Here is a 27,734-nt window from a genome sequence, read left to right as displayed (position 1 = left end):
TATGGAGGACATAAAAATCTGGAAGTCATAAAATTTTCTTAATCTAAACGAAAGAAAACTGAAATTATATTCTTTGGTCCCTCTAGATCTCATGTTCTCACATTCAGTCACATGCAGTCAACTGATAAAATTCAAAAATATTTTCAAGATATACCATAGCAAGAGTAAACTTCTGGCTTAAATAAATTTTTCATCTCCGTTTTAGTATTAATTTAAAATGAGACAAATCAGCTATTATTTAAATCTCCAATCTGTTATTTATCAGTTAAGATAGCTCTTTATTTTATATAACATTTTAAGCTGTCATAGGATTATGTTACAATGTGCCCCTCAGATGTTACAATGTACTCCACCTATGTGGCATATTGTTACATTTCACTTCCATTCTTTTGGAATACATAAAGAAAAATGTATAAACCATAATTATGAAACAAAGTGACATATTTGTATGAGATAAGTGTGAAATTATTGTGAATAAAAAATTATACTCTGAACCCCATATGGATCTACACAAACTGAGAAATTTAGATATAGTTTATCTAGTTTATAGCTATATTTGGTTTGACTTTTCAGTGGATCCAGTTGATCGGAAAACAGTGTCAATGTGGAATGTTCTGGTTGTAGTTCAGATTGAGTTCCCTCAAGTGTGAAGGGTTTGAACTCAGAGCTGATCTCAGAACAGCACAGCTGCTCTCTGTAATACTGCAGTGAGACAACCTACAGAGACAGAGAGAAAATACACTTCATCCAGCATGAGCGAGAGTACTTCTGCCATTAAATGAAACAATAATTGTGAGAAAACACATGGCTTACATAATTAATAATAAAACTGCAGTGATGACGGTCTTGTAGTAATATTGAGTAGTAATGGTCATAACATATAAATAATGTGGTGTGTGCATCTTGTTGATTGTATAAACTAAGTTCAGAGTTTTTCAGATGAAATTTCAGTTCTTGAAGTCAACTTCAACCAAAGCTTAAAAAAAAAATCATCTAAATGCATCACCAGGCCTGATTTTAATATACTGGCCACCGAATGACAATATAATAGAATAAAGTCACTTACTCTAGTTTCTCCAGTTTACAGTGGGGATTCATCAGAAGAATAGACAGAAGCTTCACTCCCGCGTCTCCTGGTTCGTTGTAGTTCAGATTGAGTTCTCTCAGATGAGAGGGATTTGATTTTAGTGCTAAAGCCAGAGCAGCACAACCTTCTTCCCCAAAGCCGCAGCACTCCAGCCTGAGAAGAGGAAGACACTTACACATCCCTGTCTACTGGCATTGTGTAAAAGTTGTTTAATTCTTTACCAACTTTGTGTTTTTACTTTTGCTTTAGTACGGCAGTAGGAAATAGCAGTCTGCACTTCTAAACAGTCTTTTTGCCATGTAATGTAATCAGTGCGATATTTATCCACGTATACAGTCGTGGCCAAAAATATCGGCACTCTTGGTAAATATGATCAAAGAAGGCTGTGAAAATTAATCTGCATTGTTAATCCTTTTGATATTTTATTAAATAAATTCACAAAAATGTATCCTTTCATTGGATAACAAGAATTTAAAACGGAGGGGAAATATCATTATGAAATGAATGTTTTTCTCAAATACTCGTTGGCCACAATTATTGGCACCCCTAGAAATTCTTGTGAGTATTCTTGAGCACTCCAGCATGATTATAAACATGAAATCATCCAGCTCTGGCTTCCTGTTTCACAGAAATATAAAGAGGAGGGAAAACAAAGCCCAAATTCCCTTAATCATCCATCACAATAAGAAAAACCAAAGAATATATTTCTGATGTGCAGCAAAAGATAACTGAGCTTCACAAATTGGTGAAGTGGCTTTAAGAAAAGAGCTAGAGCAGTGAAAATTCCCATTTCCACCATCAGGGCAATAATTAAGAATTTCCAATCAACAGAAAATGTTACAAAACTGCCTGGAAGAGGACATGTGTCTATATCATGTGTCTGTAGCTAAAGACTCTCCAAGGGTCACAGCTGGAGAACTGCAGAAAATAGTTGAGTCTCTGGTTCAGAAAACCTTTAAAAAAATTGTCAAACAGAACCTACATCAACACATGTTGTTTGGGAGGGTTACAAGAAAAATTCTCCTAGCTCATTCAAAAACAAACTAAAGCATATTCATTTATCAGCCATGACTGGAACTTTAAATGGGACTGGCTTCTATGGTTAGATGAAACAAAAAATGAGCTTTTTAGCAGCAAACACTCAAAATGGGTTTGATGAACACAGAGAAAAAAGTACCCCATGTGTACAATGAAATATACTGCTGTATTTTTGATGTTGTGGGCCTATATTTCACCTGGATGTCCTGGACATCTTGTTTAGATACATGGCATCATGGATTCTATCAAATACCAACAGATAAAAAAATCAGCAAGTGACTGACTCTGTTAGAAATCTTATAATGGGCCATAACCCAAACACAAACCTCAAAAACAACACAGAAATGGGTCACTGAGCTCAAAAACAAGCTTCTGCTATAGCCATTCCAGTCCTCTGACCTGAACCCTACGGAAAATGAGAGGAGTGAACTGAAGAGGAGAAGCACCAACATGGAGCTGGGAATCTAAAGGGTCTGAAGTGATTCTGGATGAAGGAATGGTCTCTGATCTCTTGTCAGGTGTTCTCTAACCTCATCAGGCATTATAGGAGAAAATTTAGACCTGTTAAAGTGGCAAATGGAGGTTACAAAAAGTATTGAATAAAATAGTGCCATTAATTGTGGCCAATGTGTATAAGAAAAAAACATTTATTTCATAATAATATTTCCCCCCATTTTAAATTCTTATTATCCAATGAAAGGATAAATTTTTGTGATTTTTTTACATAAAAGACCAAAAGGATTAATGCAGACGAATTCACAGCCTTCTTTGAACATATTTACCAAGGGTGCCGATATTTTTGGCCACGACTGTAGATCTGATCGGAGTCTGTACATGTGTAGAGACAGAATGAACGGAGACAGACTAAATCCTTATGAGAACTGTGGCAAAACACAGTAATAATTGGTTTTGGTCTCAAGGATCAATATGTATCCAGTTTATGCAGGTTTTATAAAGGTCAATTAAAAAAAAAAAAAAAAACATAAGGACCAAATTTAAGGTAGCACAATACATCAATATGAGCAGAAAATTAGCTGTACCATCAACAGCTTGAAAATACTGCTTCCAACAATCTGAGTTCATGATTACAACAAGAGAAAATATCTGCCAACAGACTTCAAAAACCAACACAATTTCATACCTCATTGATATTATTGTCTTGTTTTAAGGAAATTAACTCAATTTCTTAGAAACAAAGACGTAAGATTGCATCTCAAGTAAATGCATCTTGATTTAAGGATGTTTAGTTATTTGTACTAGAAAACAAGTAAAAACATAGTGAGGAAGATGGTCATGTTTAGCAATTTATGCAACATTTAATGCCATGACTTTATGAATGTAAGACTTTATTTTGCAATAATATCAGAGAATGTGACTTGATGTAATGTATGAAATATCACTCACTGTAGTTTCTTCAATTTGCAGCGCTGATCTCTCAGTAGATCACAGAGCAGATTCACTCCTGAGTAAACTGGTTTACTGGAGTTCAGATTGAGTTCTCTGATGTGTGACGGGTTTGATATCAGACCTGAAACCAGAGCAGCAAAACCTTCCTCACCAATACTGCAGTCATCAAGCCTGCAAAGAGAAGGAGAAAAATGCATCAAACCCTATATATCCTATATCCCTATATGAGTTGGTGCAGTGCATTCAGTGCTAGCCACAAATGTTGAAATAGGACATATTTTTTCATAGCACTCCCTTTAAAATGATTTTTGTAGTTTTTGGCAGACAATGAAACTCACTCTAGTTTCTCAAGTTCACACTGTGGATGCTTCAGGAGGTCAGACAGACTCTTCGCTCCAGAGTCTCCCGGTTCGTTCCTGCTCAGATTGAGTTCCCTCAGGTGTGACGGGTTCAATTTCAGACCCGATAACAGAGCAGCAAAACCTTTCTTAGCAATGCTGCAGTATTCCAGCCTGCAAAGAGAAAAAAGGAAAAACTCCTCATTCTTTAACACAACAAAAATTTACTTATATATTTTCCAATATTGATAGTCATCTAAGTCACTTGGAACCCTGGTTGAGAATCAATATGCATGCCTGTTTGAGTATCTTTTTCTGTGATTACAAACACATCCTTCTGATGTTGGTATGGTACAATATCAGTTTTCAAAAATACACTCAAATAATATCACTCACTGTAGTTTCTCTAGTTTGCAGTGTGGATCCTTCAGTAGATCAGAGAGAAGCTTCACTCCTGAATCTCCCAGCTCATTATTGTTTAGATTGAGTTCTCTCAGATGAGACGGGTTTGATATCAGCGCTAAAGCAAGAGCAGCACAACCTTCCTCTCCAATACTGCAGTCATACAGCCTACAGAAAGAAGATACGATCAGTGTGTGTAAGATACAGTCTGCATAAGATACAATCATATATGTGCTGGAGATCCACAATCATCTTGTGATGAGAAGCATTTAAAAGTTTGATGTTTTAACATTTGAAAATGATTCAAGACTGAATGATTACTCTTGGTATTTTTTAGACATGATGTAAAATAAAATTATTCTATTTTTCTCAAATTACATCTTTTATTTTACATGGAAATATTAAAATAGTAATATTTATTTGATCCTGAATTAGTATTTTTTAATAATAATAATGATAATAACAATAATTATTATCATTAATATTATTATTATTATATAGCCACCTTGACCTTAAATAAAAGCACAGTAAACCTGGATTTTTTTTTTTTGCAATTTCATTTAAAATCAAAAAACTTTACCAAAATAATCACAATTAGATTGTTATTCCAAATTGCACAGTAACCTCAATATCACTCCACTGAAATTATATTATATTGTGTGCTATGGGCCTTATGTATGATTATTGTTACAAATTTGGCATTAAAGACATCCTACTTAAAATAAAGATATTAAAACATCACTCACTTTAGTTTCTCCAGTTTGCAGTGTTGGTTCTTCAGTAGATCAGACAAAAGTTGCACTCCTGAATCTCCTGGTTTGTTCCAGCTCAGATTGAACTCTCTCAGATGAGACGGGTTTGATATAAGAGATGAGACCAAAGCAGCACAATTTTCCTTACCAATACCACTGCATTCCAGCCTGCAAAGAAATGAATGACATACATTTCCTGCTCAACACAAATTCTAAATTGCTAATGCTGGTTATAAACTAAAAACAAAAATAAATTTTTGTTATTAAGTATTGTTGGCTCTTTGACAAATTGCTATGTTGTAAGTCACTTAGGATAAAATCATCAGTAAATACATTAAAAAATTTAATATGAGTAACTATAATCACTTTAGTTTCTCCAGTTTACAGCGTGAATCCCTCAGTAGATCAGACAGATGCTTCACTCCTAAGCCTCCTGGTTCGTTGTAGTTCAGATTGAGCTCTCTCAGATGAGAGGGGTTTGATGTCAGAGCTAAAGCCAGAGCGGCACAACCTTCCTCTCCAATACTGCAGCACTCCAACCTGAGGAGAAGAAGACACTTAAAGATCAGCACTCAAATTCTGCAGGTAAAAGATGATGATGAGGTGAACACAAATGAACATTAGGATGCACTTCAAGTTGGACAAAACAAAATGAATAGATAAGTGATTTGGGAAACCAAATAAAGACTACTAGAAATGCCATATTACACATGGGAAAAAAACTTCCTAAAACTGACTAACAGATCCTGATCTACAGCAGAAACATGAAGCCTCAGAACAGAAACTTCAATAATGACAACTCCTGAATCTTTTTAGCATGTTGATTGCTACTGCCAATAGATACACAGACACACTGCTGCTGCATGAAGAGATATACATAAATCCCTAGGCAGATGTAGACAGGTGGAGCTGGGGCAAGTGGAGGGAAACTCTGCAAAGTGTCACTGTAGAAAACTATTGGCTGTTCCATGCTATTTTACATTTCTTATTGTTGGTCTATTTCTTGGCTTGAGGAACAACTAGATTCTGCAGTTTGCCACCATTTTTGAAGGTTCTGTCTTGTTCAACACGTTTATTTCTTTAAATGTGTTATATACAATATATACTGTATGATGAAAGTGAGATACATTTGGCCTTTGTAAACAATAAGTATTATGCTAATATAAAACCATTGCCCAAATATTTTCAATCCTACAGTGCAGTATTGTACTTGATACGTGTAAAGATTGTATATAGCACCTTTAATGTAATTGTTTGTGATGTTATGCATTTTGCATCCTAAAGATGCATCATCACTTACTGTAGTTTCTCCAGTTTACAGTTTGAGTCTTTCAGAAGGTCAGACAAAAGCCTCACTCCTGAGTCACCAGGTTTGTTCCAGCTCACACTGAGTTCTCTTAGATGTGATGGGTTTGATATAAAAGATGAAACCAGAACTGCAAAACATTCCTCTCCAATTCTGTTGTCATCAAGCCTGCAGAGAAAAACCACCTCACACTTAAGGCTCTTTGATGCCAAACTTTCATATCTGCTGTGAACATTCCGTATGAACAAGATTTTGAATATAAGCTCAATAGGGACATTTGCACCAGGAACAAACATTTGCCTGATAACAATGTTTTCTATGGTGATCCAACTCACAAAGCTAGTTTAGACTAAAGTAATTCACCCCAGAATCAAAAGAAATTAATTTTAGTATATATAAAACCATTACTATTTTTTACTATTTCAACAATCTAAACAACATAAGTGATAAACATAACTGTGTTTCATATATTTGTTTAAAATCATTCATCAAATATTACTCACTGTAGTTTCTCTAGTTTGCAGTGTTGATCTTTCAGTAGATCAGAGAGAAGCTTCACTCCTGAATCTCCTGACTCATTATTGTTCAGATTGAGTTCTCTCAGATGAGACGGGTTTGATATCAGCGATAAAGCAAGAGCAGCACAACCTTCCTCTCCAATACTGCAGTCATACAGCCTACAAAGAGAAAACACACTGTTAACATATACACAGCTCAACACACGCATTCATTCAGAAGAGAAAATTGGGTAATGAGCTGCAAGTGTGTGAGCATTAAAATGGGTGATATTGTGCATTAATGTACGACTAATGTAGAGTGGTTTTCATAATTTACATCTTGTAGAATCTGCAAAACATTTCAAGTTGGTCAAAAAGAAGTGAGTTCATGCTTAAAATGAGAAGAAATATTAATGTAATTTTTTTAATATCACCAGCAATGATTTAGGTATATACAGTTTAACTTAATGTAAGATTTTTGCATATTTGTTGTAGAATAATATAAGAAGAATGACTTAATATATCAAATAAAATATGAAGCAGAACAATAGATTTGATTATATCACTCACTGTAGTTTCTCTAGTTTACAGTGTGGATCTTCCAGTAGTTTAGACAAAAGCTCCACTGATGAATTTCCTAGTTTATTGGAGTTCAGACTCAGTTCTCTCAGATGTGACGGGTTTGATATAAGAGCAGAAACCAGAGCAGCACAGCCTTCCTTTCTAATATTGCAGTTACACAACCTGCAGAAACACTTGTACTAAATTGAAAATTATTTATACTAAGCACATACATAATATCAGAGCATAAGGACATTCAGAGATGAAAATTGAAATTAATAATGGATTAAAAAATAAAAAAATACTTACTTCAGTATCTCCAGTTTACAGTGAGGACTCTTCAGTCCTGCAGAGAGAAGCTGTGCTCCTGACACCTGGAGGTTGTTGTCACTGAGGTCCAGCTTTCTTACACTGGAGGAGATCGAGCTGAGAGCGGAGGCCAGGGCTGAACAGATGTGATCTGTGAGATTACAGCCCTTCAGACTGGCAAAGAAAAAAAATATGCCTTAATCTCAAATTACAGCAATCAGTATGGTAACATGGAGGCTAATTTAACCAGTTCAGATAATTAATTAAGGCCCTATGTGGATCAATTCCAGGGATACCAGGGCTCTCAATATGGCTCCACGAATAAATTGACCTATCGGTAAGCCCCCCCCCCCCCCTCGAATGTAGATGAGCCAATGGCAGTCGAGTATCAGTTGCAAAGGGAGTGGAACTCGGACATCTGTAGGTTTCAGCACCATAGAGAAACATTGGAAGATCCGAAGCTCACATCAGTTTGATGTTGTTTATGCAAAATAAAATATGACCAATAATTTATTTTATTCCATTTCCTGAACCCAAACAGAACAGAGCAAAATGTCTGCAAGCATTCAACTCTAATCCCAATGAAGAAGAAAACATTCATTTTCTGGTTTTTATACTCTCATTAAGTTACAGTTTTCATCTGCTCAAGCAGAACATTAATGTCATATTGTGCTTCAGCAAGGTATCTCTGGCTAAAACTAGCTAACGTTAAAGTTAATGAGTCCATGCTAACGTACAAACCAAACTGTTCTAACATCATATATGTTACAGTGTAGGTCAAAAACACATAAACAAAGGTCTACATTTTAGTGTGTCTCCATATTAAACTGGTTAAATGTAAATTAATTTATTCGTCCCCTTTGATACATGAACACTGTTGATCCTGGATGTTGTCATCCGTGATCGTGACGGCCGTAATTTGAAGCTTCTCTCACTTGCATTGTGATCTGTTAACCCTCACTTCCAAATTAATCAAGTTACCCACCATATTTATTTTTTAAAAAAAAATTATATATCACTCCATGGCATATTCAATTCCCTCTTGAATGGTGATCATTCTGTGTCCAAAATTGTGCAAAAACATTGTGGGACAAGGGGGCGGGGCTTACTGATAAGTCAATTGTTATATTGTACACATTTTCACATTAGTTGAAGACCAAATGTGGGTCACTTTGCATTCAGTTGATACATTTTTTTTAAAGTGGAACATCTAAGTAACAACTAATATAGAAATGTATCTTGTTTATATCTTGTTTCCCCCTGAACACCCTCTAAACAATTGCATACAACGCATGTCTGATTGCCATAAATATTATTTTGTGTGCCTGTAACTTAAGAAGTATTAAAGATATCTCAACATCCTTTTATATTCACATCTATTTTGTAATCATTTTTTAAGACTCCAAAACTGGGATCCAGTTGGAGATGAAATTTGCAGGATGGTAGCTCTCCAGAAGCAGGGTTGGAGAACCCTGCTTTATACATAAGTGAGTTATAACGGGCTAGCAAATTTAATATACTCACTCTACTTTTCTGCAAGCTTTGATCACCGGCTGCAGCCTCAAAAGACACTCCTCCGACAGCTCATATTGCCTCAGCTCAAACTTATCCAGGTCTTCTGCAGAGTTCAGCAGCACAAACACGAGAGCTGACCACTGGGCTGGAGAGAGTTTGACTCCAGAGAGGCGATGGGTGCCTCTACTGTTCAGGTACGTTTGGACCTCCTGCACCAGAGACTGGTCATTCAGCTCATTTAGGCAGTGAAACAGATTGATGGACTTCTCTGGAGAGGGATTCTCTCTAATTTTACTCTTAATGTACTCAATAATTTCACATGGATCCTGGGAGCTTCTCGTCATTGTGAAAAATTCCCGTAGTAGAGTCTGATTGGACTTCAGCGAAAGCCCCAGCAGAAAACGAAGAAAGAGATCCAGGTGTCCATTCTCGCTCTGCAAGGACCTGTCCACTTCACGCTTCAGAAAACCTGTCATTGAGGACTTCTTATTCTCCCGAGCAAAGGAAAGGAACTTAAACAAGGCAGCGAAAAACTCTTGAACACTCAGATGCACAAAGCTATACACCTTGTCCAGCTTTAGACCAAACTCTTCTTTAAAGATCTGGGTACAAACTCCAGAGTACATGGATGCTTCTCGGACATCAATGTCGCACTGTTTCAAGTAGAAGACCAGGTTGCCTCTTTCCAGCTGTTGAAAAGCCAGTTTCCCAAGTGACAGGATGCTCTTTCTGGCCTGCTCAAGATCTACTTCACATTTCCCGTCATACTTTTGGGTCTTCAGTTTGGTCTGAACAATCAGGAGGTGTGCAAACATTTGAGTAAGGGTCTTGGGAATCTCTGCACTCTTTGCTTCACCCAACATTTTCTCTAGAACAGTGGCAGAGATCCAGCAGAACACTGGGATGTGGCACATGATGTAAAGGCTCCTCGTTGATTGGATGTGTCTGACGATCCTATTGGCCAGATTGTGATCTTTTATTTTTCTCAGAAAATACTCAGCCTTTTGAGGGTTTCTGAACCCATGTACCTCTGTGACCCGGTCGACAAACTCTGCAGGGATCTGATTTGTTGCCGCCGGTCGAGCAGTGATCCAGATGAGAGCAGACGGAAGGAGGTTCCCCTTAATGAGGTTGGTCAGTAGCACATCCACAGAGGCCGATTTGGTCACATCCCACAAAATTTCATTGTTCTGGAAATCCAGAGGAAGACGCCACTCATCCAGACCATCGAAAATAAAGATAGTTTTATAGTCATTATATTCTATAGGTTTCAGTTCTGTGAAAAAACAGCAAAGAAGCTCCATCAGACTCATCTTTTTCTCCTTCATCAAATTCAGGTCTCTGAAAGGAAGCGGAAAGATGAAGTGAACGTCCTGATTAGCTTTTCCTTCAGCCCAGTCCAGAACAAACTTGTGCACTGAAGCGGTTTTTCCTATTCCGGCAACACCTTTGGTCAGCACCATTCTGATGGGTTCGTCTTGTCCAGGTAAGGATCTGAAGATGTCATTACATTTGATTGGAGTTTCCTGAGTCTCTCGACCTCTGGACAATGAGGTCTCAATCCATCTCACCTCATGCTCATTGTTGATGTCGCCAATCCCTCCCTCTGTGATGTAAAGCTCTGTGTAGATCTCATTCAGAAGTGTTGAATTCCCTTGATTTGAGACTCCTTCACTGATTTTCTGAAATTTCTGCTTCAGTCTTGATTTCAGTTGTTGTTGACTCACTGAGATCAACCCTGCAATATACAACAGAAAAAATATTTATGCTGCATAACAATATTCTAGGAACATCCAGAAAAGCACAGCAACCACATGTAGTAACACCCCAGCAACTATCCAGAACACCCTAACAACCTCCCAGAACACTCTCGCAACTATCTATAATGTTCAAATGTTCATTTTAGTCTTACAACTTACAGCTTGTTAAACTATTTTACACTTTCAGGCTAGGATTTCTCAAGCCAACATCAAAGTTTGTAAACAAACTATAATATCCAATTTTAGTTGAAATATGAAATTGCTGTAAGCAGACATCACTGGGCCACTGAGCACAAAAAGTATTCTCCTAGCTTCTTAAAAATCACAGTTGAGCCCCTGATGTCACATGGATTATTTTACTTATGTCCTTGCTACATTTCTGTGCGTTGATCATGTTAATATCATTGCTGTCTATGGAGGGTCAGAGATCTCCCAGATCTCATAAAAAAATAGTTCCAAAGATGAACGAAGGTCTTATGTGTTTGGAACAAAATGAGGGAGAGTAATTAATGACAGAATTTTCATTTTTGGGTGAACTAACCCTTTAAGAATTAAACAGAAAAACAACAAAGCAAATTGCATGCATAATCAAGTAACAGACTCAACTGAAATTAACAAATCAAAATTATTCACTACAAATGAGCAGCAAGGATGCTAGAGAGTTTGAAATCTGGCTTTTACTGATCTGTAGTGTGTTAGCGAGGTCTGGCTGGTTCATCTTCCGCAGGACATGAAGCATAATCCTCATAACTGCCTCGCTCACTCGGCCCTGCCCTTCATCCTCCTCCTCCTCCTCTCTCACAGAGGATGCAGAGAAATCTGGGTTCAGCAGTTTCTCAAATCTTCTCAGCTCTTTCTTCATCAAAGAGATGCTTGTGTCCTCGAGCTCCTGAAATCAGTGTTTAATTACAGTGAACATTCAGACGCTCAACTTCCATCAGAAAGTGAAGAGAACAATGCACAAGAGCTTTAGTACACTAATGTCACTACAACAACACTCCTGTTAAATGATACTGAAGGGAACTGACATCATGAGGATGATGTTTATGAATCGGTATACACTAGATGAGTCTAATAACAAGTTTGTAAAAAGGTGGTAAAAGTGCATTTGTAAACTCTGTCAAAAAAAGAGCATTGCATAAAAATACTATTATTTTATAATACACTTCAAAAGTACAATACTAATATTTACATTTTTTTAAAAAAAAGGTAAAGTAAATGTAAATGCAAATCATATGAGTTGTCCTATACTAGAGCTCAGATCTCAGAACACAATTTGGCCCGAACCCAGAGTACCCCCAAAAGCAACTGAGCAATGGACAGCCGCTTTATGAATAGACTAAACACCCAAAAATGAGCACTGAAATTTGACAAGTTAGCGTTTCATGAAGGAGCCCAAGTGCTTTGAACAGGAGGGTCCATGCAACCTCTGATGGGATCAGCTCACAGTGTAGGGCAGAAAAGTCCTACTTGCCGATGGATGACCGGGAGGGCTCAAAGATAAAGATAGTTTGATAGATAAGTGAGAAATATTCACTGGAGCCGATAAGTAATTTTTTGTTTTTCAGATGTGGAGGTTTTGGCAATGTTGTCTGGAGCATTTGCAGACATTGAAATTGTCTGCAAAAGACAGAGCTTCTAAAATCTAACCCTCTAAATTGTTAATCGTGTTGGTGGTTGCAGGTCTTGGCACTTAGCTGGTGGATTTAAATGGGGTTGTGACTGGTGGGCAGGGGGGAACAAAGGGGTTAATTTGTGGGCATGACATGGTAGATTGTTCTACTGACCTGCACATCATGCATGAAATATTTCTGCAGCCTAGGAACACTCTGCTGTTAAGATCAGGGTCATTGGTTCCATTTAGAGACCCATACTGCACATTTTGAAGAGATGGACTTGTGGTAAGAGTAGAAGTGACCTCATCCATAGAATAATTCAAGCTTAGCTATAAGCACCAAATAATCATTTAGTTTGTGCTGCTTATGGGGAAGGCTGATTTCAGTAACGCAATGGAAAACTCGAGAAAAGACAACAAACATAATGTATCTGGGTTTTGGTTTTCTAATGTAACTGAAAAATCTCTGCAGTCTATTTGGCAGATAGATTGAGACAAGGGAAGGAGTGAAAGTAAAGATAAGAGCTCTGCACCTGCCAGGATTTATGCTTAATACTGTCCACTTTTCAATAGGGGGAATTGTTGGCACGGCCGAACTATAGAAGGCTGGTTGGAAGTCTCGCTGGAGGAGGTGAGGGTAGGCTTAGCTGACCAAGCTGGGCGGCGAAGAAAAATCCGGCACGTCATTGGGTGGGAAAAGTTATTTCTGTGACATACTGGCAAAGAAATGCTGGAAAACTGTCAAGGAACATAGATAAGTCTGTTGTGTCTACTGTACATATATATACCTCTTATATTGTTAATTGAGTTAACTACTGAATGTGCTCATTTCTTAATAATTAGGTTTGTTAGCTTAACATGCTCCTCCAGAACTTTGTTAATAAAACATAATTTTTTATTGTTATCATACCTAAAATCATCAAGGTTTTATAAATCTGGGTTAAGCAAGTATTTTGGCAAGATAATGCGCTGCTGGTTTTAGTGCTGCTGAGTGAATCTCATCAGTGAATGACATGTCAGTTTTGCATTTTGCTCTGAAACTGGAAGCATGTACTGTAGCCTAGGTTTATTTTTGGCAATTCTGCCTTTAATTGTGATAGGAGAATTTTAGAGTTGACAGGAAGTGAATTGGGAGAGAGATGGGGGGCGGGATCTGGAAAGGTCCTTCAAACTCTGGACACCTGTAGCACAACGGCGCTGTATGTCGGAGCACTGCCCACAAGGCTATTGGCGCTGATAAAGATTTATGCTTTAAGTGTTAACATAAATCTTGTATATTATTACAGTTAGTCGATACACAAATGAGTGGTCTGAACTTATTTACCCAGTGCATTTCTTATTTTTCAATGTACACATGCGCACCACTTATGTGCATCCCTGATTATAGATTATAGAATTATTCTAGTTTATGACCAAAAACTTAATAAAACTCACCCTGAAGACAGCATCTGACTTCATCTCGCTATTCAAAGAATTTGTTCCTTCCTGTTCATTACTGTAGCTGAACATGCAAAAAGTTATTCAGTGACAGTAAATGCATGCATGATATTGTCCATTCCTTAATATCAAATACAGTACAAAATCTTGACCAACTGTCCAATAGGATAAAGCTGATAATTAATGTGCTTCATCCATGATCCGCTCCTCACCTCCGTTTAGCAGAAGAGTCTGCCAAACTGAAATTAGCTGGAGGATCCATTGACGCATCGCTCCTCATAGACACACTACTGGACTCTGGAGCAGGAGACATGGACCTTGTGTTTGAAATTTTCCTACAAGAGAAGTCATGCCATGAGATGAATGACAGTGCTGTTGTCTCTGTTGCAAAGCTGCAATTAATAAAACAAATGAAAGTTGCTGCATCTCATTTGAAGTATTTATTCCATTACTTTATCATGCTGTTCTTTTATACACAAGATCTTTTGATGTTGAACTGCATGGGATCTTGTTCATTTGTAAGTCACTTTTATATGAAAGTACCTGTGTGACTGAGAAAATCTCATTATGAAATAATGGCCCTGAGGGAAAAGGCTATATCAAGCTCCCCCCTCTGGAGGAAGCGGTAGCTGCTGACTTGTGTCCGCCGTCTGCTTGATATGGACAAGTCCAGCCAACATCAGGATGCTTTCAAAGAGCTGCGCACAGTGACTGATCTGGCTCTGCGTGCTACGAAAGCCACAGTTCAGACTATTGGCAAGGTCATGACAGCCTGGTGTTGTTGGAGCACCACCTTTGGCTGAACCTCACTGAAATAAGGGACGAGATAGATACACATCCTCTTCCAGGCAGATTTGTAACATCTTTAGTTGATTAGAAATTCTTAATTTTTGCCCTGATGGTGGAAATGGGGATTTTCAATGCTTAAGCTATTTTCTTACAGCCACTTTCTATTTTGTGAAGCTCAACAATCTTATTCTATACATCAGGACTATATTCTTTGGTTTTACCCCTTGTGATTAATGATTAAGGGAACCTGGAATTTGTGTTCCTCATATTTAGAATCCTGTGGAACAGGAAGTCATGGCTGGACAATTTCAGTCACACTGGTGTGCTACATAATGTAAATATGAATGAATATACTTCAGAGATATTTTACTTGTAAGAATTTCTAGGGGTGCCAATAATTGTGGCCAATTAGTTTCCCCCCACTTTTAATTGTTTTACTTCAATGAAAGTTTAGAATTTTGTGAATATTTGAAATGAAAGATCAAAAAGATAAATGACGCAGATTTATTTTCACAGCCACAAGGGTGCCAATATTAGTGGGCGGCACTGTAAATTATAATTCAGTGATCAACTGTGTTATCAGATCAGTCTACTTGCGTAATATTACATGGATTGTCTTTAAACAATAATGATATGAAATTATTAAGGATGATGTGCAACTGAAGTGATGTTTACTCACGTCCTCTATTGCCTGACAGCAATGACTTATGCTTATGGGAGTCAATTACACTGTGGTTTGTAAGCAGAAGCCATTCCTCACCTCCGTTTAGCAGAAGAGTCTCCTGAACTAAAATTAGCTGGAGGATCCATTGACACATCACTCCTCATAGACACACAGCTGGACTCTGGAGCAGGAGACATCGATCTCCTTTAAGAAAACATCCAGACAAGCAACAGCAGTTGAACTTTAATATGCACTTTGTTTTAATTATAATTATTTTCAATTAATTACAATATTTCATTTAATTCTTTAATCAAAATATATGATGGTTCAGACGTAATGAAATATTCAGCTGAGAGGTGTGATTTTTGTTTTACTTTAAACTGATGGGAAAAGTAACAAAAACTGACCAAAGCACATCAAAATAAGAATGTGTTGAGTATAGACAGCTTTGTTTAGTATGAAGCAATCTAGGTTTGCTCTGGCACACATGTCCAACATAGAAACTGTAATGTTCATTTAAATTATTATTTAAAAATGAATGCATAATATTAAAGTTGATGTTAGCCATTTCAGAACTTCAGCCAACAGCCACTGAAATATCTGTTTCTGCTTTATAAAGCCACGGACTCACACAGATTATGCAGAAGAATCATTTACAGCACCTTACTATCTTGTTTCGATAGTAAAGTTATTCATGCTGTTAATAGCAAATGTAAGTATAAAGTCAGAGCATATATACTAATCGATCATGTATAGCTACTGTAGGTGCTTTTTTAAAAATATATATTTTTTTTTATCTCACCTCTTTCTGGAGTCCATGGCTCTTCCCACCTGTGAACAAACTGTGAATAAATACTAGCTCATGAGAGTTATGTGTGTGATCTAGAAATGATTCATTTCACAAAAAAAATAAAAATAAATAAGTCTGTTTGACAGGCATAACATTCAAAATAAAAGTGGGTTTCTAACATTGATGCCTGTTGCAATTACCAGCTGGAGTGCCCTTGATGGTCACCAGAGGGCACTCCACCCCAGACTCTTGCCACTTTACACCAGACACAATTTCCCATAATCCTTTGCCTGATTTCATCAGAACTGGTCATCAGTTCAAAACTGTCTGTCATTAGGTGGACTATAAGAATGGCACACAAACACAGACACATTGGAAAGTATTGTTTAGCACTGCGGACTCTACCAAGCATTTTGCCTTGCCTTGGTTTTCTATGACTGTTTGCTGCCTGTCCTGACCTTTGCCTGTTTAGTGGATTACCCTTCTGTTTTGCCTCGGATGCTGTTGTTTGCTGGTGTTTTTGACCCTGCCTGTGGTAACTACATCTCTTTGTCTTGTTTCTTCACTCAACAACACCATAGATTAACCATGTTTTTTTCCACAAAGAACCTTCACTGATCAGTTCTAATAGATGCCGATAAAGCAGCTTGCTTTTTCAGTGTAGTTTCTCTACTGCCTAATGGAACCTGACAATAACAAAACAGCACAGACTCACCAGTCATATGTTGGGTTAATTGTGGTTGCACAAAGGCAAGGCAAGTTTATTTACATAGCACATTTCAGACACAGTGGTTATTCAGAGTGCTTTACATAAAAGGAATAAAACAATCATAAAAAAAATGATTTAAAATGAATGAAAACAGTTAAGAATAGAACATTATTATACATAAAATACAGTGCAATCAGTTCGGACGTAGCAAAGTGCTCATTCAATAAATGCACAGCTAAACAGATGAGATTTGAGTCTAGATTTAAATGTGACTAATGTTTTAGCACATCTGATCTCTTCTGGAAGCTGATTCCAACTGCGGGCGGCATAATGACTAAAAGCAGATTCCCCTTGTTTTGTGTGAACACCTTGGTATTTCTAAATGACTCGATCCTAATGATCTGAGTGCTTTGTTAGGTTTATATTCAGTGAACATATATGCAATGTATTTCGGTCCTAGATCATTGAGTGATTTATAAACGAGTAAAAGTACTTTAAAATCAATTCTAAATGTAACTGGAACCCAGTGTAAGCACCTGAGGACTGGTGTGATATGCTCAGATCTTCTGGTTCTAGTCAGAATCCTGTTGTTTATATTGCTGTTTGTAGCCACTGAATGTAAGGTTGGTTGCAGCAAGGGGCTACAATATTTTTGTTCAATATTTTCCTAATGAAAATTTTATGATCGGTTTATAACGGTTACTACGAGCACCTTTCCCCATTTTTATTACAGAATAAGGCAGTAAATATATTTTATAGTTTCTATAAGATACTAAATTATATGACAATCTGTATTACATTATTCATATAGTTTATTTATTACCTGGTGATAACTTAAAAGACACACATAAACCGTATATTTTCGCAATCGTGTGTTTATTGTCCTCACGTTTTTTCTGCTTCAGTGATAGTCGGATGCTTATGTCCATATTAGGGATTTCTTGCACATCATAAGTCATTACTTCTATGAGTCTGTTTTGGACTTTCTGCACGAGAGCGCCCTCCGGCTTCGAGTATGAATGAAGCACACACTGCGTGAGAGTGTTGAGCGCTCCAGATATTCACTCATTTTGGATAAGAATAAAACATCATGAAAGTGAAAGTGAAAGTGACGTGACATTCAGCCAAGTATGGTGACCCATACTCAGAATTCGTGCTCTGCATTTAACCCATCCGAAGTGCACACACACAGAGCAGTGAACACACACACACACTGTGAAAACACACACCCGGAGCAGTGGGGAGCCATTTTATGCTGCGGCACCCGGGGAGCAGTCGGGGGTTCGATGCCTTGCTCAAGGGCACCTAAGTCATGGTATTGAAGGTGGAGAGAGAACTGTACATGCACTCCCCCCACCCACAATTCCTGCCGGCCCGAGACTCGAACTCACAACCCTTCGGAGTCCGACTCTCTAACCATTAGGCCACGACTTCCCCGCAAAGACTATCCATACTGTTTCTTTGAATTTAAACCTAGAAACCTTTAAGTGAACACACCTGCCCGAATAAAGTGCAGGGGACGAATTTACATTTAATTCAAATTAAATATTAAAAATGCAGCTAACGTTCTACACACAGCAATATAAACAAAGGAACCTGTTCTCTTTCGTTCTTGCTGTTTGATTGGGAAAAGTTTAAAGGGCATCGAGGGCTCTTGTCTTTGTTATCTTACTAAAAACTATTACTTTGAACTTTTATTATTACAGAACTAAAAAAAAAAAAGTACATTAAAAATAAAACAAATATCACAACACTGATAAAACAGGCTTATACTGATTTTCTCATCCTCCGATTTAAACATATCAATCCCGTTTTTATTATCATCAAAAAATTTATAAATTCAGAACAGGATTTGAATACAATTCTATTTAAATAAGACAGAAATATATTTTGATATAAAATTCTGTTTTAAGACAGAAATATTTTTTTTCAACAACAACAGTAGTGTTTATAACAGCATAACCAACTCAATAACTCAATAATAAAATAAATACCAGAGTGATTAAGTTGTGCAAAGAAAAATTCAAACCACATATAAACTAAATTCCACAAATAAAAATTTATTTAATTTTTAAACTTAAAGTGGTCTTTTCTGTTCTGTGTTTCTTTTTCAAAACTGCATCATGGCGTTTTGCTGCTATCAATACAGAAGAACCGTTTAGATACACGTACCTGTGTCAGTAAGTAGTACAGCCCTATTAAAGCTGCAGTCCGTAACTTTTGGCACTCTAGCGGCACTCTAGTCCATTTGGGCCGGGCTTGGGCCATTTTTTTTTTTTTTTTTACAGATCGGGCTCGGGCTCATTTAGCTTCTCTCCTTTTATTGTGCCTATATATGCACAGAGCACACATAGGCTATACGCCTACGCAATACGCAATGCATATACACACGCAGTAGCATACAGGTGACAGTTGACCATGCAGAGCATCAGGGAGAAGTTGGAGCGTGGGGAGTTATTAAAAGTTCCCAATGCTTCAGGAACAACTGCATTTTGACAGAGTTTTGATTTGACAACGAAACTATCCTACATGTTCATTTCCAACCATCACCACATCATAACCAGACCTTTAAGAAATGCATCCATACAGATTATGATTATAATAAAAGAGTTTTTGTTTCCGATATGTTTTAATTCATTAAGTGCTAATTTAAAGCTTTCTATAGAAATATTTATCATAACTGTGAGGCATGTATTTGCTGAGTTTCAGTTCATTTTTGTGAAGCGCTCCTATTCAAGACCAGACAGAAGAAAGCGCATCATGTTTGTTTTCTTTATTTTATAAAAGCACAACGTTTTGTTGATATTGTGAGTGAACAAATATAAAATTAGACCCTTTACAGTTACGAATGATGAATTATTCTTACCTTAAAAACAAAAATGACATAGCACACATTTAAAACATAAAAATTATCACACTCGCGCCTCCATGTCCTGCAAAGCAACGAAGCTTCCACTCTCCGCAGAAACTATTGGATATAGCGCACATTTATCTAGGTTTAACGTTTAAACACTGTTATATGCTTAAACTGTTTTATTATACAAACCCGATTCCAAAAAAGTTGGGACACTGTACAAATTGTGAATAAAAACAGAATGCAATGATGTGGAAGTTTCAAATTTCAATATTATACTCAGAATACAACATAGATGGCATCAAATGTTTAAACTGAGAAAATGTATAATTTTAAGGGAAAAATAAGTTGATTTTAAATTTCATGGCATCAACACATCTCAAAAAAGTTGGGACAAGGCCATGTTTACCACTGTGTGGCATCCCCTCTTCTTTTTATAACAGTCTGCAAACGTCTGGGGACTGAGGAGACAAGTTGCTCAAGTTTAGGAATAGGAATGTTGTCCCATTCTTGTCTAATACAGGCTTCTAGTTGCTCAACTGTCTTAGGTCTTCTTTGTCGCATCTTCCTCTTTATGATGCGCCAAATGTTTTCTATGGGCGAAAGATCTGGACTGCAGGCTGGCCATTTCAGTTCCCGGATCCTTCTTCTACGCAGCCATGATGTTGTAATCGATGCAGTATGTGGTCTGGCATTGTCATGTTGGAAAATGCAAGGCCTTCCCTGAAAGAGACGACGTCTGGATGGGAGCATATGTTGTTCTAGAACTTGGATATACCTTTCAGCATTGATGGTGCCTTACCAGATGTGTAAGCTGCCCATGCCACACGCACTCATGCAACCCCGATACCATCAGAGATGCAGGCTTCTGAACTGAGCGCTGATAACAACTTGGGTTGTCCTTGTCCTCTTTAGTCCGGATGGAGTCCCAGTTTTCCAAAAAGAACTTCAAATTTTGATTTGTCTGACCACAGAACAGTTTTCCACTTTGCCACAGTCCATTTTAAATGAGCCTTGGTCCAGAGACACACCTGCGCTTCTGGATCATGTTTAGATATGGTTTCTTTTTTGACCTATAGAGTTTTAGCCAGCAACGGCGAATAGCACGGTGGATTGTGTTCACCAACAATGTTTTCTGGAAGTATTCCTGAGCCCATGTTGTGATTTCCATTACAGTAGCATTCCTGTATGTGACGCAGTGCCGTCTAAGGGCCCGAAGATCATGGGCATCCAGTATGGTTTTCCGGCCTTGACCCTTACGCACAGAGATTGTTCCAGATTCTCTGAATCTTTGGATGATATTATGCACTGTAAATGATGATAACTTCAAACTCTTTGCAGTTGTTCTCTGAGAAACTCCTTTCTGATATCGCTCCACTATTTTTCGCGAGCAGCATTGGGGGAATTGATGATCCTCTGCCCATCTTGACTTCTGAGAGACACTGCCACGCCGAGAGGCTCTTTTTATACCCAATCATGTTGCCAATGGACCTAATAAGTTGCAAATTGGTCCTCCACCTGTTCCTTATATGTACATTTAACTTTTCGGCCTCTTATTGCTACCTGTCCCAACTTTTTTGGAATGTGTAGCTCTCATGAAATCCAAAATGAGCCAATATTTGGCATGACATTTCAAAATGTCTTACTTTCAACATTTGATATGTTATCTATATTCTATTGTGAATAAAATATAAGTTTATGAGATTTGTAAATTATTCCATTCCTTTTTTACTCACAATTTGTACAGTGACTTTTTTGGAATCGGGTTTGTATCTATAGATTTTATTTTAGGCAAGTCGTGATGATTTGAAAAGGCTAAATTGTTGAAACATAAACTATCAGCCTACTGCCTGCCGCTTGCTCATTACTCAAAAAAAAAAAAAACAAAAACTTAACAAACAAAAAACAAAAAAAACTCCAAACGAAATTAAGAAAAAAAAAATAAAAAAATAAACAAAATATAATCACTTTACCATTACATGCAAAACTGAACTATTTTTAATAGCTGAAACAGTAGTATAAGATGTTTTGGGAGAAGGGGGGAAAAAAGGTGGGCTCGGGCCCAAATTTGAGGCCCGTGTATGTCTATGGCGAATCACGCAGGTACTGGGCTACTCCGCAGCGGGACCTACCCTAACCAGTCTAAATAGTCCAAATATAAACACTTATTATAGGTGTGCCGTGGTGATTCAGGACAAGCCAAAAACACTGTTTGGAAAATGGATTCATGGTGTACTCGCGTATTATAGAAATTTTGTACATTTTGAACAGGTAAAGTTACGGACTGCAGCTTTAAAACCCATGCTTCATACTTTGAGCACCTGCCCCTCCAAAGGTCTCTGCATGGCCTGCCCTGGTTATATTAATCCATATAACAGTTCTTGTCTTTCCGTCCCCAAAGAACTCTCATAATTTATACTTTTTGTACCATTTAAGAGTTTTCATGGCCTTAAATGTAAACAATTAACTGAAGACGTTTTAAGGACCTGGAAACCCTAATAAGAAACATCGCTCAATGCATGCATTTGGCAAAAAGCTTTTGTTGACTATGAATTTTACCTTTGAAATCTGAGGCAATAAGTGCAACTCTGGCATCCCCGTTGTTTGTGAGCAAAAATACATATCTATCAAAAAAAAACACATATCTCCTCCTTGAGCTTGGTAAAAAGATAATCCGTTTACCATCTTGACTGGAAAATACTGTTTTCATTTATTATTTGCTAATGTTAGTGAATGTTTACAGCAGATTGCACGCCGATATTAATCTGGGAGCGGCTGGAAACTGGTTGGAGATAGTATAAACATCATAAACTGAAAGCAATCTTTACGTGACTTGCTTTTCAAATGTTTTAAAATTGATCATCCGTGTCTATATGATCCAGGGGGGCTTGCTAAAAGACACTGTGAGCCGCCCGTTTACCATCCTTGGGGCTTTGGCTGTAGTAAATAAATGTAACTCTGCATTCATTTTAATTGTTCTATATTAAATGATAAGTGATGTTCGTGATACTCACTCGGTTTTCCTCTCTCGGAGTTTTTTATATTCCTCACATTCCTCGACGAATCCTGGAGCTTCACACGGACAAACTCGTGTCTAACCACGCACGTACGATAATCACGTCATACAATAACTAATATAATCATGAAAACATAAACAGCAAAAAAAAAAAAAAAAAAAAAATAAGTGTCTCCATTAAACAATCAAAAACTACGATAATCACGTCACCGTGTTCCCTTTCATAGGTCACTTCGATGCTGCGGTGACGTCACCGTATGGGAAACACCTTCGGTGTGACGAATGTCTGAAGCCCTATACCATCTCGCCAATCCCTATTGGCCAAATAGCGCTTGGCACCGCCCTACGCATGCGTACGCATCGTATACCCGGGCGCCGCGCGCTATTTCGCTCAGATTTCATTTCCTTCAGGAAAGAGAATCAAATCATCTCGCGTTCATAGCGGTTTTCTCGAGCAGTGTTAATCCTCTTACGGACGCGATGAGCTTTCGAAAGTGCAAGGAACCGTGTACCAGGTTCATCACTAAGGGAGACACTCACGAAAGGTGCGTAGTCTGTTTGGGATTACATCACGCGCAGGTCTGCGCTTAGTGGCCTTTCCTCTTGTCCCCACTGTGAGGGCCTGCGACTTAAAAGTACTGCGCTCGAGGGTAGAAGTGTTTTCCCAAGGTTCTAACCCCCCTGCCGTGTCGCTTCTGCGGCTGCCGAGGCACCGCACGAGGCGATGGCTTGGGGAGACATGTGCGACCTTCACTTAACGACGACAGCGCGGCGCTGGAGTTTTCTCCACATCGCTCGCTCTCCCCTAAAAGTGCAGGATGCCACCTTCGTCGAACCCGTTGTGTTCTCGGACGGGGGTTTACAGCCCACCCCGGAGGCATACGATGCTATCTCCTACGACGACGTCTTATCCACAGCGGGCTCGGAGTCTGAGGACTTTCGTGGCAGATACGGACAGCCCTCTCCCTCCTAGCGGACAGGAGAAGCGCGTCTCTCCCTCCTACAGCGAGCTGTTTGGATGTGGTCTCTCGTGAGGTGGGTAAGCTGGGACTGGACTGGGAGGTTTCCGAGGCCCAACCTTCATCTAAGCTGGACGACCGTTTTTTGACTAGTCGTGCTCCCCCGCGCAGCCCCGTAGGCCCCCTGCCTTTTTTTCCCGGACCTCCACCAGGAGGTTTCGAGGTCCTGGAAGCAGCCCTACTCGGCGCGCATCACGAACGCTGCGGCTGCGGATTTCGCCACCATTTCAGATATGGCGAAAACCGTGGCTATACAGCGATGCCTCCGGTTGAGAGGAGACCTCCTCGCCGAACATCTGGCGCCTAATTCGGCCAATGGAAGTCTCGCCCCCTCCTTCCTTCGAAGGCGTGTCGAGTCACGTCTAGCCTCGTAGGGAAAAATCTTACAAAGCTGGCCAGGCGGCCGCATCGCTCCACTCTGTGGCGGTCCTCCAGGCCTACCAAGCTTAGCTTTTAAAGGATCTCGACGAGGGGGAGGGCATCACACCCCGAGGCTGTGAAAGAGCTGCGGGTCGGGCAATGGATTTGGCGCTACGCGCTACCAAACATACTGCTCGGGCAGTGGGCCGTTCCATGGCTGGGTTGATTAAGCGCCACCTTTGGCTGAATCTCACCGATATCAAAGAAAAGGATAAATCTTTTCTCATGGACGCGCCCATTTCTAAGGACGGTTTGTTTGGAGAGGCAGTTACGTCGGTGGTGGATAAATTTAGGGCAGCGAAACAGCAATCAGCCGCTTTCCGCCAGCTGATTCCACGCAGACCCAGAGAGACTGAACGGCGGCAGGCGCCCGCGCGGTCTCGTTCAACCTCTTCAAACCGCCAACGGGCTGCCTCACGGGAAGAGCCTTCGCCTATGAATAAGGCTTTTCCACCAGCTCGCCAGCGACAGCGGAAAAGATTAGACCTGAGTTCGGCGGCTAAATCGGGCTCCTAATAGCAGCTCCTGATATTCTTGCTGCTTGCCAGGGACTGTGCCCTCCGCTAGAGAGCGCTATTGGACCGTTTTCGCGCATTCTAACCCTCTCACTGCAGTCCCCACGCTCTAACATTGACTGTCTCGCCGCAAAAGGCGCTTCGAGCAGCATTGGATCGAGTAACCATGTCAGGCGTTTCCTCAGACACTCTGCGCGATTCAGCCTTCAGAATCCGAGGAACGCTACAAGGGTCTGGCAAAGACGGCCCGTTTATGACGGCTCATACAGCCGCCGCTTTTTCGCTAGCGGCAGAGCCCGATGTTCATCTTGTTGGATTAATTCCTGCCGTGGACACGCTTCAGGATTATACACAACGAGATTGCAACGGATTTGACGCCCGCGCTTCCCCGGCTTACGGACGCCGCGAGCTTTCCGTATTCGGGCATGTTAACGCGTATGAAAACGCTGGAAAAGGCGGAAACCTTGAAACCACTGACGCTATTTCGGGCCGCGTGGGAATGCTTGCCCGGCATTTCGCAATGGGTGTTACGCACGATTCGTCTCGGATACACCATTCAGTTTCGAAAAGGCCCGCCTCCTTTCCGCGGAATTCTTCCCACGGTTGTGAAACCAGAGGAAGTCGCGGTGCTGCGGCAAGAAATGACAGCTCTGCTGAAGAAAGGGGCTATAGAAGAAGTACACCCCTCTCAGATGGAGTCAGGTTTTTACAGCCGCTATTTTGTTGTACCAAAAAAAGGGGGCGGTTTGCGACCCATATTGGATCTACGCCGTTTGAATCTTGCACTCAGGACGAGCAAATTCAGGATGTTAACGGTAAAAGTCCATTTTGTCTCAGATTCAACCAAACACTTGGTTTGTCACGATCGATCTGAAGGATGCATATTTTCATATTCAGATCATCAAGAGACACAGGAAGTTCCTCAGATTTCGCTTTAGAGGGCAAAGCGTATCAATACCCGTGTTCTTCCCGTTCGGCTTAGCCCTGGCTCCCCGAACTTTTTTCAAAATGCATGGACGCAGCTCTGGCCCCGTTGCGGCTCCAGGGCGTTCGTGTGTTGAATTACTTGGACGATTGGCTGGTGCTAGCTCAATCACAGACTCAAGCACTCTCTCACCGAGATTTAGTGCTGAATCATTTTAAGAAGCCTGGGCTTATGCACGAATTTCCAGAAGAGTGTTTTAATCCCCTCTCAACGGATAACCTTTCTGGGAATAGATTTGGACTCTCGCGCGATGACAGCCAGACTATCTCTCCCGCGCGTTCAGTCTCTCACGTCATGCGTGCGTCACTTCAAAGTAGGCCGCAACAGTGACGGTGAGTTTGTGTCTCAGGCTGTTAGGTCTGATGGCAGCGGCATCCCTGTAATTCGTCTGGGCTTACTTCACATGCGCCCTTTTCAGTGGTGGACGAAAAGTCAGAACATTTCACCCCGTTGTTTTCCGCATCGTACGATTTCGGTGACACGGAGGTGTGTTATGTCAATAAAACAGTGGATGTCCAACCGAGTTCCTTCTAGCCGGAGTTCGGCTGGGGATTTGTGCTTCCCGAGAGACTGTCACGACGGTGTACGACGCGTTTTGACCGGTTGGGGAGCTGTTTGTCAAGGGCGCCCAGCAGCTAATGGAGTGTGGACAGCGACACACAACGCGGTTGGCACATAAACAGGTTGGAAATACTGGCAGTTTTTCTAGCTCTCCAGTATTTCTCAAATCTGCTGACCGGCGTCATGTACTACTCAGGTCAGACAACATGGCGGTTGTGTCATACCTGAATCATCAAGGAGGGTTACCGCTCTCGCCCCCTGTGCAGGCTGGCGGAGGAGTATTCTTCTTTGGTCTCGGAACAGATTTCTATCGATTCGAGCAGTTCATGTCCCCGGACGTTTGAACGTCGGAGAGGATCTTCTACCAGACAGACTCTGGCGCAGGGGGAATGGAGATTACACCCAACAGACGGTGAGCCTTTTATGGCAGATATTCGGAGAGGCGTTAGTGGACTTATTCGCGTCGAGCACGACTAGCAATGCCCGCTGTGGTTCTCCCTATGCCCTCCATCGCCCCTAGGCCTGGATGCGTTAGCTCACGATTGGCCCAGGACCAGCTTGTATGCTTTTCCCTCCAATTCGTTTAATTCCAGCGGTGTTGTCCAGGATACGGCTGGACAGAGTGGAGCAGCTGCTGCTGGTGGGCTCCGTGGTGGCCCACACAGCCGTGGTTTGCGGAACTGGTCAGTCTAATAGTGGGCTCTCTCCATGGGAATTCCCCTCAGACAGGACTTACTATCGCAAACGAGGGATGATTTGGCACCGAGGCCAGATCTGTGGAAAACCTCTGAGCGGAAGTTAATATGTCCCGGTCTTTCTGCGGAAAACCTCCGAGGGCTAACAATGAATTCCAGAGCAGCATCTACGAGGACGCTTATATGCTTTCAAATGGGAAAGCTGTTTACGACATGGTGTGGTTTTCGTAGTATAGACCCAGTTTACTGCCCAGTGGTACTGGAGTTCCTTCAAGACCGTTTCATATAACGCCAGCAACTTTGAAAGTTAAGTGGCAGCCATTTCAGCTAACCACGTATATATGGATGGTGCATCAGTGGGCCGTCATCCGCTGGTCTCTCGCTTTTTACAAGGTGCGCGACGGCTGAGGCCTTTCCGCCCTGTGCGAGTTCCTCATGGAATCTATTGTACTGGGTCTATCAGGACATCCGTTTGAGCCCATAAAACCGTACCTTAAAATCCTGAGTAGAAGACACTGTTCTTCTTATGGCCTATATCCTCCCTCAAGAGAGTATTTACGGGCTCTTTCTGTTTTCGCCGTCGTGCATGGATTTGATACTTTGTGAAATCTGCGACCGAGGCCTTAACTGATGTCCCTAAGTCGCTTCGAACCCCTTTCATTTTCAGCAGACGGTCCTGGAAAACAGAAGATC

At 40.1% G+C, this 27,734-nt stretch overlaps 1 protein-coding gene across 8 annotated transcripts; it reads right to left on the bottom strand.

Moving 5' to 3' along the window:
- Positions 1-288: 288 nt before the first annotated feature.
- Positions 289-22,907, bottom strand: si:ch73-168d20.1 (NACHT, LRR and PYD domains-containing protein 12). 8 transcript variants are annotated; one of them, XM_042750874.1, is made up of 18 exons: positions 22,845-22,907; positions 16,280-16,308; positions 15,574-15,681; positions 14,237-14,359; positions 14,022-14,088; positions 11,654-11,861; positions 9,222-10,950; positions 7,698-7,871; positions 7,398-7,571; positions 6,834-7,007; positions 6,325-6,498; positions 5,391-5,564; positions 5,019-5,192; positions 4,267-4,440; positions 3,871-4,044; positions 3,530-3,703; positions 1,067-1,240; positions 289-717 (listed from the first exon to the last, which is right to left on the bottom strand). In XM_042750874.1, exons 2-18 carry the CDS (start codon positions 16,294-16,296, stop codon positions 600-602), a joined length of 4,110 nt encoding a protein of 1,369 aa, XP_042606808.1. In that variant the 5' UTR covers positions 16,297-16,308; positions 22,845-22,907; the 3' UTR covers positions 289-599. The 8 variants fall into 8 exon arrangements, with proteins under 8 accessions (XP_042606808.1, XP_042606809.1, XP_042606810.1 ...); XM_042750875.1 differs by having other exon boundaries at positions 16,280-16,319; positions 22,845-22,901; XM_042750876.1 differs by having other exon boundaries at positions 14,022-14,082; positions 22,845-22,890.
- Between the last annotated feature and the right edge of the window lie 4,827 nt (positions 22,908-27,734).

Source organism: Cyprinus carpio, chromosome B23 (genome assembly GCF_018340385.1).
Source record: "Cyprinus carpio isolate SPL01 chromosome B23, ASM1834038v1, whole genome shotgun sequence".
Taxonomy (NCBI): Eukaryota; Metazoa; Chordata; class Actinopteri; order Cypriniformes; family Cyprinidae; genus Cyprinus; species Cyprinus carpio.
The sequence above is the reverse complement of the archived record's forward strand: the minus strand, read 5'-3'. Positions and strand labels throughout refer to the sequence as shown.

Excerpts from the sequence above, each read along its gene's own strand:
- si:ch73-168d20.1 (XM_042750874.1), bottom strand. Across the intron at positions 4,441-5,018 it reads TGCAAACTGGAGAAACTAAA|GCTGTATGACTGCAGTATTG; the intron begins GTGAGTGATGTT and ends TTCTTTCTGTAG. Across the intron at positions 4,045-4,266 it reads TGCAAACTAGAGAAACTACA|GCTGGAATACTGCAGCATTG; the intron begins GTGAGTGATATT and ends TTCTCTTTGCAG.